This window comes from Salmo salar, chromosome ssa04 (assembly GCF_905237065.1).
Source record: "Salmo salar chromosome ssa04, Ssal_v3.1, whole genome shotgun sequence".
Taxonomy (NCBI): Eukaryota; Metazoa; Chordata; class Actinopteri; order Salmoniformes; family Salmonidae; genus Salmo; species Salmo salar.
This window is the reverse complement of record NC_059445.1, coordinates 69,482,079-69,501,138: the sequence shown is the minus strand read 5'-3', so window position 1 is coordinate 69,501,138 and position 19,060 is coordinate 69,482,079. Positions and strand designations below refer to the sequence as shown.

The following is a 19,060-nucleotide window of genomic DNA, read 5'->3' as shown; positions in this document are numbered from 1 at the left end:
GTCCCCTGTGCTATCAGGCTCTGGCACACCTGGTTTCTGTCAGAATGTATTAAGTGCCTTCCCAGAACTGTACAATGCAATATCCCTTACCTCGACATTTACCGTAGACTCCATTCAACTACCGCTGAGGCAGCACTTTCTCTGTCACTTTCTCAATTCTCCCCAACCAAACAACAGTGCCACCATACATCCCAGTGCTGACGTGTTGTTGTCAGTGCAGGAGGCCTTTTGCAAAGGTCCTTGATGACATTTTATTCAGTTCATCGTCTTATCAGTTCTTCAAGTCTTTGATTTGATTCATCATAGTTGACTCCACAGTTTTGAGGATGTGCAGTATTTGGGTACATGTTTCAACAGCTGTACTGTAACCCACTGGGCGTGTTCTTGACTAACTGTTAGAATCTTTGGGACATAGACCTAACCGTTGAGACAGACTTGTTGTTCTTCTTCAACCATAGACCTGTCATTACACGTGGCATGGGTTACAAGGTTACAAGATAAAAACACCTGCGTCTGCGGTGACACAGATAAACTAGGCATTGTTTTTACTCTCCGTGAGTGCTCCTGTCATGTCGAACACATGACTTCACAGGGATTCATTAATATTACTGAGTTCTGAAGAGAACAACAGAAGACTTTACAGGTGATAGAGAATCACACTGAGACATGTTTAGATTTTTCTCATGTTCAACGTGTATGATTTTATTCAGATCTCCATTAGCTGTTGAAGAAGCAACAGCTATTCTTCCTGGGGTCCACACAAAACATAGAACATGACAAAATACACAACACTAAGGGACAGCAACAGCAACACAAATTTAAACTAAGAACACTACTATTTTAAGAAGAAAATAAAGAATAATAAATGAACAATGCTAAGTAGTGTGTGTCTCTTCAGAGTCCGTGTTGTTCCTTGAGGTGTTGTTTTATCTGTTTTTTAAAACTGATTTTATTGCTTGCCTGAGTTACCTGAGGTGAAAGAGAATTGTACTACTGCACAAGACGATTTGAATCAGTGGATCACTGTGAGGACTGTCGCTGGGAAACGAGAAGCAAGTACAGGGAGTGAATATTTAATAAATAACAGACATGAAACAAAACAGTGTCTGGACAAAGTAAACATAACGACATTAATGCTGACACGGGGATGAAACTGAGGAATAGAAAGATATAGGGGAGACAATAAAGTGATGGAGTCCAGGTGAGTCCAATGAAGCGCTGATGCGCGTAACGATGGTGACAGGTGTGCGTCATGATGGGCGGCCATTATTACCTCGAGTGCCAGAGAGAGGGAGCGGGAGCAGGTGTGACAGATCACATTTTGCAAGGTGAGTGAGTGAGTGAGTGAGTGAGTGAGTGAGTGAGCGAGCGGTCATTCTGTAAAATTAACAACAATAGTACTGGTATAACATTCTCCAGGCAAGGACCAAACAACAAGCCCTCAGTCCAGCCTCTCTCAGCCTATTGCACTGATAGGGATTGTGCATTCCTGGTGTAACTCGGGCAGTTGTGGCCATTGTCGTGTCTTTGGCATCATTAAAACTGAAGACATATTTATCAAATAACTCTCTGTAATTATTATTATGCGATTAACCTGATTAATCATGTAACTGTAATTAACTAGGAAGTCGGGGCACCAAGGAAAATATTCAGATTACAAAGTTATAATTTTCCTAATATAACTTTCAGATATTATAATATCTGATCTATTAGTCTTCTGATTAATGACGTATTAGTTACCTCACGTCAGTCTCATTCCAAACGTCGTAAATTGTTGGTTATCTGCACGAACCCAGTCTTCACTATGAGTCATCCATACATCAATTGTCTTAAAATCATTTATTTACTAACTAAGTAATTCACAGAAATGCATAACAAACAGTAGATATCGTTACAAGAAATGATAAAGGAATGTTCCCTAGTGGGCTAAACCGGCATGGCGGCTTGTTAGACAAAAGGGGAGTGGGGGAGGTTGAGAAGACACTACAGAGTTGATAATTATAACAATTGAAATGCTAACCCTTTGCACATGAACGCTCACTCATTTGGGAATAATTGCAATAAATACAGATATTTACGCTCAGTGTGTCGTCGGGATCTTTGTTGAAAAGTTTGTTTCTGTTGGAGAGTTTGTCCTCTCTCTCTCTCTCTCTCTCTCTCTCTCTCGTGGTTAGGATGGATAGTTCAGAGTGACATTCATTCATGTCGTTATAGAATGGCGGTTTCGTCGGTCTTCGCGTTCAATGATAGCGAACTCCTAGCTGCAGACTAGTAATTAATATCAAAGACTTGTTCTTATTCTGTCGGTATCGATAGTCTAAGAGTTTAACCTCTTGGGGCTAGGTGGGACGCTAGCGTGCCACCCGTGGTGCACTCCATCAACAGCAGGTGCATTTCAAGAGCGGCAAATTTGAATCCAAATAAATGTCAAAATTCAAATTTTTCAAAAATACAACTATGTTACACCATTTGAAAGATAAACATCTCCTTAATCTAACCACGTTTTACGATTTCAAAAAGGTTTTACGGCGAAAGCATAAATTTAGAGTATGTTAGGACAGTACATTTACAAGAGTTGTGTGTAATGTTTTGTCAAGTCAAAGACAGGGTCACCAAAACCATAAAACCAGCTAAAATGATACACTAACCTTTTACAATCTCCATCAGATGACACTCCTAGGACATTATGTTAGACAATGCATGCATTTTTAGTTCTATCAAGTTGATATTTATATCCAAAAACAGCGTTTTACTATGGCATTGATGTTGAGGAAATCGTTTCCCTCCAATAACCGGCAGTCAAGTCAGCGTCACAAATTAAATAATTAAAATTAGAAAACATTGGTAAAATATTATATTGTCATTTAAAGAATTATAGATTTACATCTTTTGAACGCAATCAACTTGCCAGATTTAAAAATAACCTTACTGGGAAATCACACTTTGCAATAATCTGAGCACTGTGCCCAGAAAAATACGCGTTGCGATACAGACTAGACGTCATGTTGGGGAGATCTAAAATCGAAAATACTATGTAAATAATCCATTACCTTTGATTCTCTTCATCAGATGTCACTTCCAGGTATCACAGGTCCATAACGAATGTAGTTTTGTTCAAAAAAGCTCATCATTTATGTCCAAAAATCTCCGTCTCGTTAGCACATGATGTAAGCCAGCCGGACTTCTCGTCATGAACGAGGGGAAAAAATATATTTCCGTTCGTTCAAACATGTCAAACGTTGTATAGCATAAATCATTAGGGCCTTTTTTAACCAGAACATGAATAATATTCAAGGTGGACGAATGCATAGTCTTTTATAACGTATTGGAACGAGGGTACCCAACATGAAGTAGCGCGCCAGGTGTCTAATGGGACATCACCGTTCCATGGCTCTTGTTTGGTCAGATCTCCCTCCAGAAGACTCAAAACACTTTGTAAAGGCTGGTGACATCTAGTGGAAGCAATAGGAAGTGCCAAAATATTCCTAAACCCCTGTGTTTTTCAATGGGATAGGTTTAAAGTCAATACAACACATCAGGTATCCACTTCCTGTCAGAAAATGTCTCAGGGTTTTGCCTGCCAAATGAGTTCTGTTATACTCACAGACACCATTCAAACAGTTTTGGAAACTTTAGAGTGTTTTCTATCCATATATAATAAGTATATGCATATTCTAGTTACTGGGTAGGATTAGTAACCAGATTAAATCGGGCACATTTTTTTTATCCAGACGTGCAAATGCTGCCCCCTAGACCCAACAGGTTAACCACGTGGTATGGTTAAAGTTCAGAAAGAGGAATGCATGGTCTCCAACCTTTAGCCATCTCGTAATTGAGGTCAGCTCGGTCTCGTGATAGAAAACCTGGGTGGGGGTTATATTCGGAATAAAAGAAAAAGGCTGTCTCATGACGCCAGGTCCCGTCTGTTCATGGGGGCGTGCCGATGACTTAGTGAAATTTTAAACAGAAATACAATTCTCTCACATTAACCTCTCTGGGCCAGTGGGACGTTTGCGTCCCACCCTAATCAACAGCCAGTGTAATCGCGTGGCGCGAAATACAAATACCTCAAAAATGCTATAACTTCAATTTCTCAAACATACGATTATTTTACACCATTTGAAAGATAAGACTCTCGTTAATCCAACCACATTGTCCGATTTCAAAAAGGCTTTACAGCGAAAGCAAAACATTAGATTATGTCAGGAGAGTACCCTGCCAAAAATAATCACACAGCCATTTTCAAAGCAAGCATGTATGTCACAAAAACCAAAACCACAGCTAAATGCAGCACTAACCTTTGATGATCTTCAACAGATGACACTCCTAGGACATTATGTTATACAATACCTGCATGTTTTGTTCAATCAAGTTCATATTGATATCAAAAAACAGCTTTTTACATTAGCATGTGATGTTCAGAACTAGCATACCCACTGAAAACTTCTGGTGAATTTACTAAATTACTCATGATAAACGTTGACAAAATACATAACAATTATTTTAAGAATTATAGATACAGAACTCCTTTATGCAAACGCTATGTCAGATTTTAAAATAGCTTTTCGGCGAAAGCACATTTTGCAATATTCTGAGTACATAGCTCGGCCATCACAGGCTAGCTAATTTGACACCCCCCAAGTTTGGGGCAACCTAAACTCAGAATTACTATTAGACAAATTGGATTACCTTTGCTGTTCTTTGTCAGAATGCACTCCCAGGACTTCTACTTCAACAACAAATGTTGTTTTGGTTCCAAATAATCCATAGTTATATCCAAATACCTCCGTTTATTTCGTGCGTTCAGGTCACTATCCGAAGGGTAACGCGCGAGCGCATTTCGTGACAAAAAAATTCAAAATATTACATTACCGTACTTAGAAGCATGTCAAACACTATTTAAAATCAATTTTTATGCTATTTTTCTCGTAAAATAGCGATAATATTCCAACCGGACAACGTTGTATTCATTCAAAGACTGAAAGAAAAAAATTTAGAAGTCTCATGAACGCGCATCTCAGTCTCACTGTCCCCAGGCAGGCCACTTACAAACTCTGGTGCTGTACTTTTCCCAGAGACAGGAGACACGTCATTCCACTTTCTGAACGCTTTAGAGAGCCAATGGAAGCCTTAGAAAGTGTCACGTAACAGCACAGATGCTGTAATGTCGATAGAGATGCAACAGAAGGACAACAAATTGTCAGACAGGGCACTTCCTGCATGGAATCTTCTCAGGTTTTGGCCTGCCATATGAGTTCTGTTATACTCACAGACACCATTCAAACAGTTTTAGAAACTTTAGAGTGTTTTTTATCCAAATATACTAATTATATGCATATTCTCGTTTCTGGGCAAGAGTAGTAACCAGTTTAAATCGGTACGTTTTTTATCCGGCTGTGAAAATACTGCCTCCTAGCCCCAACAGGTTAACATCATTACAAGCATCCCAACATATCCCAAATAGCTTTATCCTTATTCATTCATTTTATACAACCATTAGATGTAAGTCTCACAACTGAGGCTATTATATAAACAGCGCCATGGTAATGTGGCCCGTATTGTCTCTCATGAGCTTCACAAAATTGTACCAAATGGACCAGTTCATAACTGGATTCTTCACCGATCTTTTATACCTTCTCCAGAACCTGAATATTGTTCAGTTGTCAAGTTCTGTGAGGTAGAAGAATTCTTCCTTTGTTTGGTCTATGAAAACTCACTCTGTCTCCATACTGTGGCCATGAGGCAGGACATTCTCTTAGGAATTTACAACCGCTCTCACAGAGCCTGGGTGTGGGAGACAGAGGTAGGGGGATGGTGCATAGAAAACCCAAAGAGGGCAACGTCATGACACCATCCTGTACCTGTCCTGCAGGTGTGATGTTCGGATGTACTGATCCTGTGCAGGTGTTGTTACACGTGGTCTGCCACTGCGAGGACAATCAGCTGTCCGTCCTGTCTCCCTGTAGCGCTGTCTTAGGCGTCTCACAGTACAGACATTGCAATTTATTGCCCTGGCCACATCTGCAGTACTCATGCCTCCTTGCAGCATGCCTAAGGCACGTTCACGCAGATGAGCAGGGACCCTGAGCATCTTTCTTTTGGTGTTTTTCGGTAGAAAGGCCTCTTTAGTGTCCTAAGTTTACCTAACTGTGACCTTAAGTGTCTTAATGACCGTTCCACAGGTGCATGTTCATTAATTGTTTATGGTTCATTGAACAAGCATGGGAAACAATGTTTAAACCCTTTACAATGAAGATCTGTGAAGTTATTTGGATTTTTACAAATTATCTTTGAAAGACAGGGTCCTGAAAAAGGGACGTTTCTTTTTTTGCTGCATTTGCACTTATTCATACCCAATAGTTTAAGAATCAGACGGTGTAATCATCACATAATAGACAGATTCAAGACACAATCATCATATGCTTTCTTCTCATATTAAGAAACTCTGATTTCTGTCAAATAGGACATCTTTACACAGAGAAGAAAGCGGTGTCTGGGTGCAAATGCCATCAAATACTGTCAAATTTGCAAAATGTCAAAGATGAGTCTTTGAAAAGGTCAGCGGGAAACCTTTTTAGATAATCATGTAATGATGCTATTCCAATGACAGGCCTTTCACTTGTGAGATACGGTCTGCATGCAATTGTAAATGCTGGAATTTATAATTAGAAATACAGTGAGCTCCAAAAGTATTGGGATAGTTGAGAACCTTTGGTTTGTTTTGGCTCTGTACTCTAGCACAATGGATTTGAAATTAGATCATGACTATGAAGTTAAAGTGCAGACTGTCAGGTTTAATATGAGGGTATTGTCATCCATATCGGGTGAACCGTTTAGAAATTGCAGCACTTTTTGTACTTGTAATTTTTGTAAATAAGAATTAGAATAATTTTCGAAACACTTCTACATTAATGTGGATGCTACCATGATTATGGATAATCACTGTCCCAATACTTTTGGAGCACACTGTGATTGATAGATATAAAGTGCATTCGGAAAGTATTCGTACCCCTTGACTATTTCCACATATTGTTACATTACAGCCTTATTCTCAAATTAATAAAATTATTTTTCCCCTCATCAATCTACACACAATACCCCATGATGGCAAAGCAAAAACAGGTTTTCATAAATTTTTGCAAATGTATTAAAAATAAAAAACGTAAATATTACATTTACAGTTGAAGTCGGAAGTTTACATAAACTGAGTTTAAATGTATTTGGCTAAGGTGTTTCACAATTCCTGACATTTAATCCTAGTAAAAATTCCCTGTCTTAGGTCAGTTCGGATCACCACTTTATTTTAAGAATTTGAAATGTCAGAATAATAGTTGAGAATGATTTATTTTAGCTTTTGTTTCTTTCCTCACATTCCCAGTGGGTCAGAAGTTTACATACACTCAATTAGTATTTGGTAGCATTGCCTTTCAATTGTTTAACTTGGGTCAAATGTTTCGGGTAGCCTCCTTGCTCGCACACGCTTTTTCAGTTCTGTCCACAAATTATCTGTAGGATTGAGATCAGGCCTTTATGATGGCCACTCCTTGACTTTGTTGTCCTTAAGCCATTTTGCCACAACTTTGGAAGTATGCTTGGGGGTCATTGTCCATTTGGAAGACCCATTTGCGACCAAGCTTTAACTTCCTGACAGATGTCTTGAGATGTTGCTTCATTATATCCACATAATTTTCCTACCTCATGATGCCATCTATTTTGTGACGTGCACCAGTCCCTCCTGCAGCAAAGCACCCCCACAACATGATGCTGCCACCCCCGTGCTTCATGGTTGGGATTGTGTTCTTCGGCTTTCAAGCCTCCCCCTTCTTCCTCCAAACATAACGATGGTCATTACGGCCAAACAGTTCTATTTTTGTTTCATCAGACCAGAGGATATTTCTCCAAAAGGTACGATCTTTGTCCCCATGTACAGTTGCAAACCGTAGTCTGGCATTTTTATGGCAGTTTTGGAGCAGTGGCTTCTTCCTTGCTAAGCGGCCTTTCAGGTTATGTCAATATTGGACTCGTTTTACTGTGGATATAGACACTTTTGAACCTGTTTCCTCTAGCATCTTCACAAGTCCCTTTGCTGTTGTTCGGGGATTGATTTGCACTTATTGCACCTAGGTAGGGTTCATCTCTAGGAGACAAAGCGTCTCCTTCCTGAGAGGTATGACGGCTGTGTGGTCCCATGGTGTTTATACTTGCATACTATTGTTTGTACAGATGAACGTGGTAGCTTCAGGCGTTTGGAAATTGCTCCCAATGGTGAACCAGACTTATGGAGGTCTACAATTTTTTTCCTGAGGTCTTGGCTGATTTCTTTTGATTTTCCCATGATGTCAAGCAAAGAGGCACTGAGTTTGAAGGTAAGCCTTGATATACATCCACAGGGACAATTCCAATTGATTCAAATGATGTCAATTAGCCTATCAGAAGCTTCAAAGCCATGACATCATTTTCTGGAATTTTCCAAGCTGTTTATTGGCACAGTCAACTTAATTTATGTAAATTTCTGACCCACTGGAATTGTGATACAGTGAAATAATCTGTCTGTAAACAATTGTTGGAAAAATTGTGTCATGCACAAAAGTAGATGTCCTTACTGACTTGCCAAAACTACAGTTTGTTAACAAGAAATTTGTGGAGTGGTTGAAAAACTAGTTTTAATCACTCCAACCTAAGTGTTTGTAAACTTCCAATTTCAACTGTACATAAGTACTTAAACCCTTTACTCAGTACTTTGTTGAAGCACCTTTGGCAGCGATTACAGCCTCGAGTCTTCTTGGGTATGACGCTATGAGCTTGGCACACCTGTATTTGGGGAATTTCTCCCATTCTTCTCTGCAGATCCTCTCAAGCTCTGTCTGGTTGGATGGAGAGCGTCGCTGCACAGCTATTTTCAGGTCTCTCCAGAGATGTTCAATCGGGTTCAAGTCCGGGCTCTGGCCGGGCCACTCAAAGACATTCAGAGACTTGTCCCGAAGCCACTCCTGCATTGTCTTGGCTGTGTGCTTAGGGTTGTTGTCCTGTTGGCAGGTGAACCTTCGCCCCAGTCTGAGGTCCTGAGCACTCTGGAGCAGGTTTTCATCAAGGACCTCTCTGAACTTTTCTCCGTTCATCTTTCCCTCGACCCTGACTAGTCTCCCAGTCCCTGCCACTGAAAAACATCCCCACAGCATGATGCTGCCACCACCGTGCTTCACCGTAGGGATGGTGCCAGGTTTCCTCCAGACGTGACGCTTGGCATTCAGGCCAAAGAGTTCTTGGTCTTGGTTACATCAGAACACATAATCTTGTGCCTCATGGTCTGAGAATCCTTCAGGTGCCTTTTGGCATACTCCAAGCGGACTGTTATGTGCCTTTTACTGAGGAGTGACTTTCGTCTGGCCACTCTGCCATAAAGGCCTGATTGGTGGAGTGCTGCAGGGATGGTTGTCTTTCTGGAAGGTTCTCCCATCTCCACAGAGGAACTCTGGTGCTCTGTCAGAGTGACCATTGGGTTCTTGGTCAACTCCCTGACCAAGGCCTTTCTCCCCAATTGCTCAGATTGGCCAGGTGGCCAGCTCTAGGAAGAGTCTTGGTGGTTCCAAACTTCTTCCATTTAACCTCTTGGGGCTAGGTGGGACGCTAGCGTGCCACCTGTGGTGCACTCCATCAACAGCAGGTGCATTTCAAGAGCGGCAAATTTGAATCCAAATAAATGTCAAAATTCAAATTTTTCAAAAATACAACTATGTTACACCATTTGAAAGATAAACATCTCCTTAATCTAACCACGTTTTACGATTTCAAAAAGGTTTTACGGCGAAAGCATAAATTTAGAGTATGTTAGGACAGTACATTTACAAGAGTTGTGTGTAATGTTTTGTCAAGTCAAAGACAGGGTCACCAAAACCATAAAACCAGCTAAAATGATACACTAACCTTTTACAATCTCCATCAGATGACACTCCTAGGACATTATGTTAGACAATGCATGCATTTTTAGTTCTATCAAGTTCATATTTATATACAAAAACAGCGTTTTACTATGGCATTGATGTTGAGGAAATCGTTTCCCTCCAATAACCCGGCAGTCAAGTCAGCGTCAGAAATTAAATAATTAAAATTAGAAAACATTGTTAAAATATTATATTGTCATTTAAAGAATTATAGATTTACATCTTTTGAACGCAATCAACTTGCCAGATTTAAAAATAACCTTACTGGGAAATCACACTTTGCAATAATCTGAGCACTGTGCCCAGAAAAATACGGCGTTGCGATACAGACTAGACGTCATGTTGGGGAGATCTAAAATCGAAAATACTATGTAAATAATCCATTACCTTTGATTCTCTTCATCAGATGTCACTTCCAGGTATCACAGGTCCATAACGAATGTAGTTTTGTTCAAAAAAGCTCATCATTTATGTCCAAAAATCTCCGTCTCGTTAGCACATGATGTAAGCCAGCCGGACTTCTCGTCATGAACGAGGGGAAAAAATATATTTCCGTTCGTTCAAACATGTCAAACGTTGTATAGCATAAATCATTAGGGCCTTTTTTAACCAGAACATGAATAATATTCAAGGTGGACGAATGCATAGCCTTTTATAACGTATTGGAACGAGGGTACCCAACATGAAGTAGCGCGCCAGGTGTCTAATGGGACATCACCGTTCCATGGCTCTTGTTCGGTCAGATCTCCCTCCAGAAGACTCAAAACACTTTGTAAAGGCTGGTGACATCTAGTGGAAGCAATAGGAAGTGCCAAAATATTCCTAAACCCCTGTGTCTTTCAATGGGATAGCTTTAAAGTCAATACAACACATCAGGTATCCACTTCCTGTCAGAAAATGTCTCAGGGTTTTGCCTGCCAAATGAGTTCTGTTATACTCACAGACACCATTCAAACAGTTTTGGAAACTTTAGAGTGTTTTCTATCCATATATAATAAGTATATGCATATTCTAGTTACTGGGTAGGATTAGTAACCAGATTAAATCGGGTACATTTTTTTTATCCAGACGTGCAAATGCTGCCCCCTAGACCCAACAGGTTAAGAATGACAGACGCCACTGTGTTCTTGGATCTTCAATGCTGCAGAAATTGTTTTGTTCCCTTCCCCAGATCTGTGCTTCGACACAGTCCTGTCTCAGAGCTCTACGGACAATTCCTTCACCTTCATGGCTTGGTTTTTGCTCTGACATGCACTGTCAGTTGTGGGACCCTATATAGACAGGTGTGTGCCTTTCCAAATCATGTCCAATCATTTGGATTTACCACAGGTGGACTCCAGTCAAGTTGTAGAAACATCTCAAGGATGATCAATGGAAAAAGAGTGCACCTGAGCTCAATTTCGAGTCTCATAACAAAGGGTCTGAATACTTATGTAAATAAGGTATATATATTTATTTTTTTACACCTGTTTTCGCTTTGTCATTATGGGTTATTGTTTGTAGATTGATGAGGAATTTGTATTATTTAATCCATTTTAGAATAAGGCTGTAACATAACAAAATGTGGAAAAATGGAAGGGGTGTGAATACTTTCCGAATGCACTGAAAATACTGTTGCCATTCTATTTGTTTATAAGACAATGATTTACACTATTGTACCTTGAGTGCCCAGACATACTCTTTACATCTTGCATTAATGACACTTGCATTAATGACACTGTCTTTCTTTCACATCAGACAGCACAGGTCTATTAGCGTTATTATTGCCTCCAACCGTACAGTATCACATCCTGATTTCCATAGTTTCATTCACTTTAAGCCTTAGTCACCCATTTGATATGAAGCGCAGTACGATTGTGGTTTCTGTCAAGGCAAGGAATCGTTTTCTGCATTTGATAATGCCACCGACCCCAGGAGTGGACTAAAAGATTCTGGGTCAGGTATAATATTGCTCTTCCCTGCACCCTGGCTACTCGAATCCAAATATTTCCTTTCTCTCTTTTGAGCTTTTATGGCTTTGACATTTTATCATTAGTTTTACAGTAACGCCCGCCGGCATGTCCTAGGATTCCTGCGATCCGTTCGCCACCAACAACAACAAGAGGCCTGTTTCTTTTCTCTTTTTTTCTTGCCCTCCTTGATCACCATGGAGATAACCGGGTTGTTTACCACCTGACTTCTGTGGGGCACAATGGAAATATGATTATGGTAATAGGGTCGTGTTTAGTGACGATCGAGGAGGACTTGTCCAGACGCTTAGGCCCAGTGAAGAGGCCCATTTAGGCGATACCCACAGCCTTAATTAATATTTTATTCATTTTAATTGAACTAGATGAGCTTTGATTAAGCACTCAGAGGCCCCAATGTTGGCCGCGCCTGAACAATGGTGGCCCTTTTGTCAACCACATAATGAAACGCTTTGTCTGCTGTTGCTGTTTTTGGCCGAGAGGAGAGGAGTGCTCATTTTCTTGATGGGCTCTCTGACACCGTCTCTTAATGTGCTTCCAAATGTAGGTAACCGTTGAGAAGCCTCGATCTGTGCGTCACCAGGAAATGCGCGGGGAAGGGATTTAATGTTGTGCGGCGCCCCGAAAGCTTTTAATGAAGCTTTTGGCTCATCAGGCAAGACTAACACACACACACACACACCAGCGGAATTAGGCGGCCAGTGCCATCTCTCGCTCTCTTTCTCTCTGAGAGAAAGGCAATTTGTGTCCTATTTTTATTAATTGAGCTTTTATTGTTATTATTCTTATTAACCTCATTGGGCTAGGTGGGACGCTAGCGTCCCCCCCGTGGTGCACTCCATCAACAGCAGGTGCATTTCAAGAGCGGCAAATTTGAAACCAAATAAATGTCAAAATTCAAATTTTTCAAACATACAACTATCTTACACCCTTTGAAAGATAAACATCTCCTTAATCTAACCACGTTGTCCGATTTCAAAAAGGTTTTACGGCGAAAGCATAAAGTTAGATTATGTTAGGAGAGTACATTGACAATAGCTGTGTGTAATGTTTTGTCAATTCAAAGACAGGGTCACCAAAACCATAAAACCAGCTAAAATGATGCACTAACCTTTTACAATCTCCATCAGATGACACTCCTAGGACATTATGTTAGACAATGCATGCATTTGTAGTTCTATCAAGTTCATATTTATATCCAAAAACAGCGTTTTACTATGGCATTGATGTTGAGGAAATCGTTTCCCTCCAATAACCGGCAGTCAAGTCAGCACCACAAATTAAATAATTAAAATTAGAAAACATTGGTAAAATATTATATTGTCATTTAAAGAATTATAGATTTACATCTCTTGAACGCAATCAACTTGCCAGATTTAAAAATAACCTTACTGGGAAATCACACTTTGCAATAATCTGAGCACTGCGCCCAGAAAAATACGCGTTGCGATACAGACTAGCCGCCATGTTGGGGAGATCTAAAATCGAAAATACTATGTAAATAATCCATTACCTTTGATTCTCTTCATCAGATGTCACTTCCAGGTATCACAGGTCCATAACGAATGTAGTTTTGTTCAAAAAAGCTCATCATTTATATCCAAAAAGATCTGTGTTGTTAGCACATGATCTAAGCCAGCCGGACTTTCGTCATGAACGAGGGGAAAAAATATATTTTCGTTCGTTCAAACATGTCAAACGTTGTATAGCATAAATCATTAGGGCCTTTTTTAAACAGAACATGAATAATATTCAAGGTGGACGAATGCATTCTCTTTTAAAACGTTTTGGAACGAGGGTACCCAACATGACCTCGCGCGCCAGAGTCTAATCGGCCATCACCGTTCCATGGCTCTTGTTCGGTCAGATCTCATAGTAGAAGATTCAAAACACTTTGTAAAGGCTGGTGACATCTAGTGGAAGCAATAGGAAGTGCCAAAACATTAATCAGCCCCTGTGTGTTTCAATGGCATAGGCTTAAAGGTAATTCAACACATCAGGTATCCACTTCCTGTCAGAAAATGTCTCAGGGTTTTGCCTGCCAAATGAGTTCTGTTATACTCACAGACACCATTCAAACAGTTTTAGAAACTTTAGGGTGTTTTCTATCCATATATAATAAGTATATGCATATTCTAGTTACTGGGTAGGATTAGTAACCAGATTAAATCGGGTACGGTTTTTTATCCAGCCGTGAAAATACTGCCCCCTAGCCCCAACAGGTTAACTTACTTTCCTATAGTTGTTGCATTGTCATGTGGTGAACCTGCAAGGGAGCATGTACTCCATGTACTGTATATCATGTATATATGACAAATAAACAAACTTGAACACACACATACATCTAACTATGGCATTTATGTGTACATCTTTCTCTCGGCAGCCACTGAGTGCCCCGACAAAAGAAAAACGAGGCGATAGCCTGGCTCTCCTAGCCCACTAATGCACCCACAAAGTGCTTTCTAATATGCACAACGGGGAGAAAGATTCAACGTTTTCTACGGCACTGTAGACTAGGCCGGCACGCTAAGGTTAATCACAAAGTGGTAGGCCTAAACGTTGGGCACCGTTTATGGAATCAAAGAAAAATGCTGTGTAAGATGGGGATGGACGGCTGCACCAAGCCAAGGCTGCTGCCAGTCAGTGCTGATGAATTAGACTGTGTTATATTAAAATGACTCCTCTTGTCTGGCTCCCGCTCCAAAAGGCGCGCGCTTTGTATTATTGACATTTCCCTTAATTACCGGCTGTCCCCACAGCCAGAGTTATAATTTATGCGGCGGAAATGATTTTCTTAACATCACTCCAATGAGCCTTTCAATGCTTTGTTGCAGTGAACTTTCTGCGGACATGGATTCGATCAGCTGTCTGTTATGTTTTTGACTGGCTGTATCTGCATGCACATTGAGAGACTTCCTGCTTGTTGTTGGTCTGTAGGTTACTGTGCTCCTTCTCCTCTTCCTGTGATGTCATTCATTGTTTGTTTGTTGGTCTGTAGTTTACTGTGCTGCTTCTTCTCTTCCTGTGATGTCATTCGTTGTTTGTTAGTTGGTCTGTAGGTCACTGTGCTCCTTCTCTTCCTATTTGTAGGTTGCTGCTACACCACTTTGCAGTGTAGAGGTTGCAAGTGACATAACACAAGCTGCCAAACTAGAGCAGTAGGTACTCTACCCTTACAGTTATACGTACCAGGAAAGCCACCCATGGATGTGAAACACATAAAACTGCAGAACATTGAGGTACTAACACATCTAATGACCTGAGAGGCCAAACGGTCATCAGACAGCTGAAAGCCATGCTGTGGCGAGACAACCTGTGGCTCCGGCCATACTGTATGTATTGGCTTACCGTATTTCCCATGCAAAGAATACAGACGGTCCGTTATAGTACGGAAACATGTTTTTGCCCCAGGATTTTCAAGCCTTTGAGGAAACCAATTGATAGCTTTGCAATACGAAAACCAAAAGCACAGAGCACTTTTAGTTCGAGAGAGACATGTTTAGCCATTGAATAGATGGGAATAGATACGGGAGGAGTGTATCGGCCAGATCCATACAGTTGCACGCCTCCCTGAATTTTGCGTAATGGCTTTATTACCTGCCAATTTTTGCTCCCTCTCCCCCTCTCTGCGTGATTGCTGTTGGGAAAATGCTGCCTGCAGGGATATGTTCCTTTTTAGAGCACAGAAATAATGACACGACATTGCGTAATGGATTTGATACAAGCTACGTGCTACGAGGCAACGAAGGGGAAGAACATTGTTGGTGGGGGTGATGAAGGGACAGTAGGAGGAAAAACAAATTTGAGAGGCAATTCCACAGGAAAAAAAGAGCACAGGCCTCCGCTGAATGCCGTACCCCCAGCATCTCATAAATGTATTAGAGATTGAAGTCACGGCCCGGGCGCCAATCTCGATAATCGAAAACAAACCTGGTTTAATCCCTCTGGTGTCCTCTGTTGCCTTTCTACGCAGCATCACGCGCACACACACAACCTCCATGGGCAAACGTGTTGCAATGTTTATTGAATTAATGCACCCTCCAGATGCCAGCGAGAAGACAAACAAAGGCGGTATCAAGGTCTTGGACTAACGGTCTCTCTGACAGGAAGTGGCAGAATGTAATGCTATTTTAGGTGTTGGGCCATGCTGTGGAACAGGCCTTTATGGGGCTAATGAAAGGATTATTTTGTATGATCATGTAGTTAATGAAACATTTGGAAGAGTTTATACTCCAGATGGACCCTATGGAGTAGATCAGGCATGAAATATGTTCTACTCTATATTGGCAGACAGGTCTATATGAAGTGAGGTTAAACACAGTTGTGGTGTGTTTGAAGCAAGCAGTTGAAGGCATCTCCACTCTGTCGTCTGATTTCTGTTGTAGTCTCCTCTTTCTCTCTTTCTTCCATAGTGTGTAGTTGAAGCCATCTCTGCTCTGATATCTATAAAAAATGTTCTCCTCTCGCTCTCTCTCTCTCTCCTAAAGCTACGTTGGGGACCCTGGACTTCAGTTTACTGTATGACCAGGAAAACAACGCTTTGCACTGTACCATCAACAAAGCCAAGGTGAGCATCCATGATGATGTTTGTCATTCAACGGGATATTGTTTCCATGGTTTAGGGTTAACCAATGTAAAAACACACACACACACACACACACACACACACACACACACACACACACACACAACCAGAACCACCCCAAGCATGGATCAACATCTCATAGGTTAATTAGTTATATCAGTTGTTAATTCATTACCAATCAGTGCTATTAAGCTGTTACCCCATGTTGTCAAGTTAAAACTATATCCTTGTCGTAATGCTTGTCGAAATAGTAGATGTAGTATTGACACTCACATTTGTATTGCTTGGTAGTCATTGGAGCAATTCCATTTAAGTACCTAGGTCCGGGGCTCAATAGCAGTACATATTTCGATCCATACATGGCAATATAGTAGGTAGCTGGTCTCTAACTAACTTTGCAAAATGACAGGGAATAAATGGTATGTTTCTTGTTAAATAGTCAGATGTTTGCAATTTATTCTGCTTTAAACCCAGCCTGTAAATGGGACCATAATTTCCCCCCCTATTTCAGATAAAAGATGAGGAGGACTTTTAGAGCTCAGCAGCTCTCTCTTTTCCTATTTCAGATATCTAGAACGGTAACATAAAGTAGGCTCCACGGACATCCATGATGCTACATGGTTATATTTTGATCAAGGTGGTTGATAGCCTTTCTCTATCTCAAACACACACAGACAACACTCCAGGCTCATAGCTAAACATGTACCAGAGGCTCGCAGGGGGATCACTGGCAGCTTGTTTTGGCTCTGTCGGTGTGTATGTGTTCTCTGCTTCTTGCCACTCTGTGGTCATGTGAAGGGTATTTCCCCTGACAACAAGCTGCTGGTAGCATCTGTTGCTGTCCACTTTACTCTGGATCCAGACGAAGCCTTTAGTCTGTCCTTACAGCAGCTCTATAGTACACACACAGGTCAACACACACACACAAAAACACATGTGCATGCACAGGCTCACGCACTCACAAACACACACACACACACACACACACACAGGAAAACACACACATGCATGCACTTGCTTATGCACACACTCAAACCCACACAAAAACACATGTGCATGCACACGCACACATTAAAATCCACAAACACTCAAATCCCCCCAAGAAGGGAAATCTCTTCATGTCTGAGACTCAAAGCATTTTCCCTCACTGTGTTTTGTTTAAATAATTGCCACTTCCTCTTGAAGATTACTTTTAGGTTTCAGTAGCTCATTCACTGGGCTCTAGGACAAAGCAGGAAACATCTGTATACATTTCAGATATCTCTTCCCCTCTGTTGCTCACCCAAATTCTTTGTGACATTTACTAGTTAATGATCTCAAATGGATTTCCTGTGACCTACTGCATGCTATTGTATCATGGCTTGGTCTGCAATAGGCCAGACAGGATGTCTGAATGCAGTGGCTCAGGTGGCTTAAGAGGAATGTCTGAAATCAGGATTATTTACTGAAGACTGCATGCTTTCCAACCCAAACAAACAGCATCTCCATCCAAATCAACAAGGTGGGGAAAAAGTTACAGAGCCTCTGCTATCTTTTCCCTCTCCACTTAAAGTTGAAGTGGCCATTTTCCTTTTCCAACTTGCTCGTAATTGTCTTTTCAGGATAAGTAGGTCCAATATACCCAGCCAGATCCACATTGGCTGGCTTGGGGGAAATGCCAGACAAGGAGAGTCAGGTCAGACACTTACTTTGCCCTCTTCCACATACCCTTTTCTCCTCAAAGAGAACCAGCTGGCTGATCTGAGAATAACCCCTTCTTGTTCCAATCCCTTCTATTCCCCAAGGAAATAATTTAAGTTTCAGGGGTAACACACTGGGGTCATGTTCAGCAGGGCACACTGTATCATTTTTTTTTTTGCAATGGAAAACGAAAATCTGTGGTTTTAAGTTCAAGCAGTACCTCCCTCTTTCACCCCAGTTTCTCCCTATCAAACATGCCAATCTGAGATGGCAGATTAGGCCTTTGGTTAGTGACTTCCTCTGGGATTTCAGCTGCTCCAGCTGTCACAGTCAGTGCAAGGCTCTACATGAAACCCCAGGTGTCATAGTAGGCAGCAGGCTTCCTCTGCTCTGGTACCTGGCAGCGGACTAGCGAAGCCCCAGTCCAGGAAGCTCCAGGCGACTCCTTTGGCTTCCTCTCAAAGCCTTGGAGCAGCGGCTGGGCTAGCATCAGAGAGAGACTCCCTGGGAGAGAGAGTGCTAGAGAGGCTCTGTCTGGGCTTGTGGATGGCCTCACTTTTTTTCACTGTTGGGATTTCTGCAAGGTTTTGAGGATTTGAAGAGTATTCGATCCCATTAGGGTGCTTGTCATCGCTTAACATAACTGGAATGCATGCCAAAAAGGCAAAAACACTCAAATGCAGCAGCAGAGCCTTTTAAAACTCAGCTTTTTTTCTTTGGTGGTGGGGAAATTTCACCTCTATGACTTTCTTGTAACAGACTAAATACCTACTTCACGTACATTTTGACATCCTCCATGCACTATTTTTAGTGCAAAAGTTAACACACTAGAAAAGACTGGTAAGATAAGCAGTGTTTTTCCCTGGCATGGATCCATATGTGAAAGT

General features: G+C 41.2%; 1 protein-coding gene across 2 annotated transcripts in view; it reads left to right on the top strand.

The window, feature by feature from the left end:
- LOC106603746 (double C2-like domain-containing protein beta) overlaps window positions 1-19,060 on the top strand; it is a 189,396-nt gene that overhangs the window by 65,153 nt on the left and 105,183 nt on the right. For both annotated transcript variants that reach the window (XM_014197801.2, XM_014197802.2), the window contains exon 2: window positions 16,396-16,475. In XM_014197801.2, coding sequence (XP_014053276.1) covers window positions 16,396-16,475 — 80 coding nt within the window. The remainder of the gene's footprint in view (window positions 1-16,395; window positions 16,476-19,060) is intronic.